Source organism: Meleagris gallopavo, chromosome 1, assembly GCF_905368555.1.
Source record: "Meleagris gallopavo chromosome 1, MGAL_WU_HG_1.1, whole genome shotgun sequence".
NCBI lineage: Eukaryota > Metazoa > Chordata > Aves > Galliformes > Phasianidae > Meleagris > Meleagris gallopavo.
The window spans coordinates 7659744-7667205 of NC_139404.1; the positions used below are offsets into that span (position 1 = coordinate 7659744).

Consider the following 7462-nt stretch of genomic DNA (forward strand, 5'->3'; position numbering starts at 1 on the left):
AAGAAGTAATATTCTTCCATGCAGACAAGCTTCTGTCACGATGCCTTGTTATTAACCGAATCTTACTGCTTCTGTGAACTGGTGGGTATCTTTTAACATTTCAAAAAGCAATTGCATAAAAGGTTGTGCTCTTTACATCAGGCAAAAAGTATATTTCACTGAACTCTGAATGAGGCAAGAATTAAAGCACACTAAAGGAGGCTTTCAGCTATTGAAGTGAGCGTTCCCACTGGTACATAGGATGCGCTGGGATTTCAGTGCATTCACTCAAGAGTGACACAATGGAAACAATGTCATTCCAGAATACTACACATCTTCTATTTAATAAAGCCTGAATGTTTACTGTATTCCATACCACGACTTTAGTAAGGTCAACACTTCTGATGCACAATCAGGAAATGTTGCTGTTTGACTAGAGCCAATTCTTTTATGCTATTATTTGATGAAAATAAATAAATAAATAAATAAAACCCACAAAACTTTCTTCCCACACTGCATGGGTTCCACTCCAATCTAAATCAAAGTCACAGACTTCCAACAGCTGCAGCAAGAACGTAAGAAGGGGACCAAACTGCACAGATATCAAACACAAGGACCCAGGGACTGGAGTTCAACGTACACAAAGATTTATTAAACTGTATGAACGTGAGATTGCAGCTCTGCAAGAACAATGAAGTTGTACTCATTTGTGGTAATTAAGGAAGCAGGCCATCACAAAAATGGGAATATGCTGTAGTCAGTGGGACAAACTGTTCTCATTTACATCGATGCACACTGATTTACATTTGGCAGAACTCCATGAGTGCTAGCCTACCCATTGATATTTTCATAAAAAGCACTGAGCATGTTTAAATGTCAAAAACACGCAAAGTGAAATTAGCACTGCTTCAAAAGGAAAGACAAAACAAGAAAGTGTCTCCCCTTCCCAATAACAGGAAACAGCCCTGAGGCACAAGTATGGGTACGGATAAGAATCTTCCTAAGACTGAAGTGTACTAAGAGAATTTCTTTTCTTTCATGTAAATCCAGTCTCATTTGAAGCATTAAGCAATCAACTTTTTCACCATTATAAAGAGGCAGGAATTTACGATAACAATCAAATTTGGAATGCTAATTGTAGAAGGCACGAGATAAAACCACAGCTCTGCTGCTTTATGTTAGACAGGTGAACAAACACAGCACTAGTTCTCACAAATGGGGGGGGACTATTAGAAACAGTAAGAAACAGTACAGACACATGGTAAATGTTTCATAAAATCATAGAAGGAAGGGACCTCAAAGCTCACCTAGGTCCAATTCCCTGCCATGGGCTGGTTGCCCCCCATCACCGTGGAGGTGTTCAGGGAACGTCTGGATGATGTGTTGAGGGACATGGCTTAGCGAGTACTATTAGTGATAGGTGGATGGTTGGACTGGATGATCTTGTAAGTCTTTTCCAACCTTGGTGTTTCTGTGATTCTGTGATCAGACCAGGCAGCCCAGGGACCAACGCCTCCAGAGACAGGGCATACACAGCTTCACAACCCCTCTAAATAAAGAACCTAACATCTAACTTACACTTCCCCTCTTTCAGTTTAAAGCTATCCCCATAGAATATCCAAAGTTGGAAGGGATCCTTTAAGATCATTGTATCCAACAGTTCTATTAAATGTCCAGAAAGCAAGCATGAAGTTGCTGCTGCTTCTGAAGTAGAAGCAACCACCTTCTTGCTAGGTGGTCTTCTGTTTTTGCAGCTGGACTTTAACCATGCTGTCAAGGAATTAATTGCATCTATTGCCAGAGCAGTGCTGGCAAACAAAAAGGATTTTCTAGATCGCCATGGTGTATTACTTACAACAGCCAGGTAGATCTAAACAATGGTGAATAAAAGCTCACAAATAGTGTGAGCCAAAGATCTAAGTGTAACACACTTCACTGTGCCTGAATACACAGTCAAGAATACAGAGATCTCAAAAGGAAGGGGGGGGTGAGGAGGGAAGAAGGAAATAAAGGAAAAGCTCGCCTGAATGTGCACCGTGGTGTGTAACGGTGATGCTGGGAAGCTTGGTCCTGCTCCTGGATGCAAACCCTGATCCTGGCAGAGTAACACATTTCAGAACCCACTCAAAGCCCCGAGCAACTTCCTCATCTTTGCCAGATAAGAAATAACGAAATGAAGCAGATAAAAGCCAGAAGCTTAGGCTCTGGGCCTGGTCTGGAAGTTGGCGACCCTGCACATAGCGGGGAAAGGGGAGGGGGAGGGTTTGAAACTAGATGCTCACCGCGGTCCTTTTCAACCCAGGCCATTCTGCGATTCTACGATACCCCAACCATAGCCGGAGAGAGGGGAAACCGGGCGCTTTAAAGGCGTTCCCGCAGGTTGCCCTTTATTACAGATACCGAGATGAAGCGAAAGAAGTTTAACACCAAACCCGCACCGCCCCCATTCCCGACCCCCGCGCCGTGGGGCTCTCCCAGCTTCTCCCCACTTTCGCACCCCGCCTCCAAACGCCGCCCGGCAGCGCCTGGGCTGGCGGAGAAGCACGGCCCTAACCCTCAGCCTCGGCACCAGCCTCAGCGCCGCCATTTGAGCCCGGCCCGCAGCCGCCGCCATTTTCCCGTCCTCTCAGCGGGCGACGGCGCCGGCTGAGGCCGGTCCGGCCCGACGAGGCCCTGCCCGTGCCGTGCCGGCCGCGGCTAAAGCGCGGGGTCGGAACGTGGCCGCCTCTATCCTCCCGGCGCCCTCGGCTCGGCCCGCCCCGCGCACCGCCGCCACCTCCCCGCGGCCCGGCCGCTCCCGGCCTTTGGCAGCCCGCAGGCCCCCGCGCGCTTACTTCCTGTTTTGGGTCCGGGCACTTGAGAAACCAGGATGGAGACTCCGAAGTACCAGGATGGAGGCGCCGAGCGGCAGCGAGCGGCGGTGGGGGAGGAGGAGGCGGAGGAGGAGGAGGCGGCGGCGGGGCAAAGCACAGGCAGCCAGCGAGCCCGCCGGAAGGTCCCACCGCCCACCCGGCGCCGTTTCCGCCCCACCGCGGCGCCACAAAGCGCACGGCTCGGGGCTAACCGCTGTGGCGGCGCCACAAAGCGCACGGGGCTGCGGGGCGAATACCTGCCCGCGTTCGCGGCGCGGCGGGAAGGGCACCATGGCTCGGCTCTGCGCGCTGCTGGAGGAACGCCTCCTGCTCCTCTGCTCTTTCCATCCGCACTGGTTTTATTTCCCTCTTGCCTTATTACCTGAGAAAAAAATATATGTATCGTCAAAAACGAGCTTTAAAATTGAATAGAGGCACCTAGGAGTGTGTGGCTCATGGTGTTTGTCACCTCACGAGCCAGGTACATGAAGGTGGCCATTGGTAAATAGTCACCTGCTGGGCTTCCTCACAGACCAACTTAGTAAATAAAGGCCAAATCAAATATTTTAGGAATATTTCAGTGAAAATGGCTAAGAGTGATTTTAATTGCTCAAGAGGCATGGTTTCGTCTGCGGTGAGAAGGCATTACTAGGTACTTGTAGTATAGGATATCCCGAGTTGGAAGGACCCGTAAGGATAATTTGGTCCAATTCCTGACTCCAAGCAGCAACACCCCATAATCAGACCACGTGTCTGAGAGATTTGTCCAGATGCTTCTTGAATTCTGGCAAGTTCAGTGCCATGACCACTGCCCTGGAAAGACTGCTCCAGTGCCTGAATACCCTCTGGTAAAGAACCTTTTCCTGATGTCTACCCTGAACCTCCCCTGTTTTTAGCTCCTTGCCATTCCCTCCAGTTCTATCATTGGTCACTAGAGAGGGGAGATCAGGTTCTGCCCCTCCGCTCCTCCACGTGAGGAAGCCATAGGCTGTGTTGAAATTTTCCCTCAGTCTCCTCCAGGTTGAACAAACCAAGGGACTTAGTAGCTGTACCTCATATGTCTTCCTCTCTAGACCTTTCACCGTCTTTGTAGCTCTTTGTTAGTGCAGTGCTGTGGGGACAGAACAGTGAGGAGACATCACTGGAAATCCCATCCAGATTTAACCACGCTGGGAGCGTCTAAAAATCACAACTCATGCTATCAGGAAAGATGCAGTTTTCCTTAATATCTGGTGGCCCTTCATACTTTGAAACCTCAAAGTCATGAAGGTGCTTACCTGGAACTGTTGAGCATGACTAGGGAAACTGCACGCTTCTCAACCAGCAGTGGGAGGGAGGTTAGGCAGGAGAGAGACCTCATCTAGTCTAGAATATCTCAGTGCCCATGGTTCAGCAACTGCATCTTGCCCATCAAGTTTGAATTCACTCTGTATGTCCTGAGCATGCTACAGCTTCACAATCCAGGGGTGAATAGGGTCCTTCCTGCATTGTTTTTCTGTAGAAGAAAACACATTGAAATGTAGTCATAAAGAAAAGCTGGAGGCTTTCATCTGTAAAACCAAGTTTTGTATTTGGTACATGGAAGCAGTGGGATGAAAACTGAATTTTAATAGGGACACAGGAAAGGATAGGGAGGAGATGTCGCCCATAAAATTTTGGTGGTGAAAGATGGGGAAGAAATGTATGGCTGGGACAAGAAGGTAACTGGAGTAAGTTGCTGAAAGCAGTTCAGAATGTACAGAAAGCAATAATGTTGATATTTCTTATACCTCAGTCTTCATAAGTGAGAAGTTCTATGAAGACCTCATATAGTAAGCAGCAAACACAAAGAGGACTCTGCATTCCAGGCTTTTCTGTGTGTTATCACCTGCATAAAATGCAAAGTCTTTATCCTTATTCTCCCTTTATCATATGTATCCAAATGTACCTTGTAGAAAACAATATTTTAACAGAAAAATCTTTGGCTGCTTTTATGTAGTGATGTTGTTCTGAGATGTGCTGTTATGAGATGTGATGATGATAAACCTTTGCTGTCAGGCCACTCTGAAATGCTTAGTGGGCTGAGGAATGAATGGTATAAACCATATTCAGAAACATTTACTTTATAGTGAGTTGATTCAGACCTATGTGGAAGAAACAATGGCTTCAGTTCTCTGTTGTTTCATGAACAGGATGAAATCTCTGTAACAGGCTCTTATTCTGTGAAACAGATGAGACTTGTGCCTCCTGATTTGTTTTGTGTTAAAGAAACAATTATAAGTACACATACTTACTTAAGTTGAAGAAAGAATCAAATGTGGAGTTTGCTATGGACCTCACAATTTCTTTTTCAAGCAGCAGTTATGTTTTTGAAACCACTCATACTGTTTTTTACTTCCGTAAGGCCAATTTTCCTGGTAGCCACCAGGTGTCTCTACTGCAAGGTGCTCTGGACCCACCGGTTGCATCCAAGAGACACAACTTTAGTCCCTTCGCTGTGCAGGTAGTGTCCTCTCACTCCTCACTCATTAGGGAAGAAATGAGGCTGTAGACATGCTAGGATAATATAATTATGTTGGCTAAGATATGCATACATTGCTTAATGTCTTCTGCCTCATGGTTTAGGAAGAACAGCATCTCAACATAGATGATCTGCAAGCTAAGGGCCTGGGAAAATTGCAGATGGGGTAGCGGAGATGAGCTGACATAAGGATTACTCTAATGCCATGTCAGAACAATTAGCAGAGGTAATGGAGATATTTTGTGCAGCTCTTTATTTCTTCTTTTCTCATGTTAGCTGGCTGGGATCAGCATGCCTAAAACCTAGTTGAATTGATTTAAACATTGAAGTTCCACACATGCAAGTGAGCAAACCAGCCTGCACCCCTGTCTGGGAAGTTATTTTATCTCCTAACTTCAGTTTCCTAGGGATACCTGGAGTACATTTGTTCTGAGATGAATGGCCACCTCCTGCTCAGCTCCGCTGAGGTCCGCTTTCAGATGGAGGTTTTGCTCCTTCTCTTTGGTTCTGAGAGCACCAACATCCTGGTAGGTTACTACTGCAGAATTCAGCTGTAGTAGACAGATACAGGACAATCCCCTTCGAAGGACTTCAGTGCTGTGGGAAAAATGATCTCAAATTTTGGGAATTTTTTTTCTTAGTTTAATTGATTGCCATTTAAGACCAACTTCTGATTACTGATTTGGATATCAGAAAGGAGCATCAAAGAAGCACTTTAACACATTCCCACCTTCTTCTGCAGGCTCAGTTTCCCCTAGCCACCCTATGGGTTACACTCAGGTTGTCCCAGTTCCTTTGGTAAGGTAGAAATGCCAGTTGTGCCTCCTGCTTCTGAAGCAACAAGGTTTTCCATTCTCTATGCTGCAGAAAGGATTGGGATCTCAAGTGTTTTGACTTGTACAAGTTTCACATTGCACATTCAATGATTAAATGCAGAATGAACTGCTCATTTAAGTGGCCTGGTTCTCTCCATGGAGGTCTTCAGTTGCACACCTCTGCACTGACAGTAGAAGGAGTTTCAGTACTTACAGAGTAATGATCCTTATGCTCCACATTCATTGGCACATTACATATGCCCTGTTTTAATGAAGTCTGTTGTGCTGGGCCCATTTCAGATTACTATTTTTGGCTGTAGTTTCGTGGAAAGATGCTGGCAAAAATCATACCTTTTCCCCAACTTCCTGCAATCCACAGTTTCAGATGAGCCTTATTTGGCTGCATGTGTTTGTGTTTTGTATCGTGTCTGCTTAGTGCAAGACATTCCCACTGGCACTTTGAACTTGTAGGGCAAAGGCACAAATTTAAACCACCAAACATCCACCACTGTAACTCTGTTCCCAGTGGCTATGACAGGCATCAAGAGTGCTGAGCAGGGGCTTAGGATTCATATTCTAAAAATGCATCTTTGTGTTAGTCATAAAAATTTTGCTCTGGGAAAAAGGCAAGTCCACAGAGAAGAGTTAGGCTATTTCACAGAATCGTAGAATGAGAATCTGTGGCTGAGATGGAAGGGATCACTTGGAATCATTTAGTCCAACCCTCCTGCTTCAAGCAGGGCCACCTATACCACACTGCCCAGGATCACGTCCAGGCGGAAAATAGCCTGGCCTCATCCTGTTGATGCCTTTAAGATATTTGTATGCATTAGTAAGATCCCCTCTTGGTCTTCTTCAGGCTAAACAGGCCTCTCTCAGCCTTTTCTTATCAGAGAGTTGCCCCAACCCCTTAGTCATCTTTTCAGCCCTGTGTTGGACTAGCTCAAGGAGCACTGAGTCTTTCTTGTAATAGGGAGCCCAGAACTGCACAGAGTCCTCTAAATGTGGCTACAGCAGATCTGGGTAGAGGGGAGGATGACCTCCCTCCACCTACTGGTAACACTCTTCCTAATGCAGCCCAGGATACCATTGGCCTTCTTGACCCCAAGGGCACTCTGCTGGCTCACAGCCTGCTGTCCACCAAGTCCTTCTCTGCAGGGCTGCTTTCCAGTAGATAATTTCCCACAGATTATCCCATCTAAGCTTTTGTATGTGGGTTCTTCCATCTTTCCCTGAGGAAATGCATCTTGCTGTCACAGAGATGGAGATGTAACTCCTGAGGGCAGGGAATTTTTGTGTGGAGGTGGAAATTGGCA

The 7462-nt window shown here is 46.4% G+C and overlaps 1 protein-coding gene across 3 annotated transcripts in view; it reads right to left on the minus strand.

Moving 5' to 3' along the window:
- Positions 1-3007, minus strand: part of DMTF1 (cyclin D binding myb like transcription factor 1) — a 28590-nt gene extending 25583 nt beyond the window's left edge. The window contains exon 1 of one of the 3 annotated variants that reach the window (XM_085216160.1): positions 2262-3007. In XM_085216160.1, the coding sequence (XP_085072286.1) occupies positions 2262-2286 (25 nt within the window). In that variant the 5' untranslated portion in view covers positions 2287-3007. Of the gene's footprint in view, positions 1-1286 lie in introns of all 3 variants that reach the window. The other 2 variants (XM_031552763.2, XM_085216188.1) reach the window with 2 other exon arrangements.
- Between the last annotated feature and the right edge of the window lie 4455 nt (positions 3008-7462).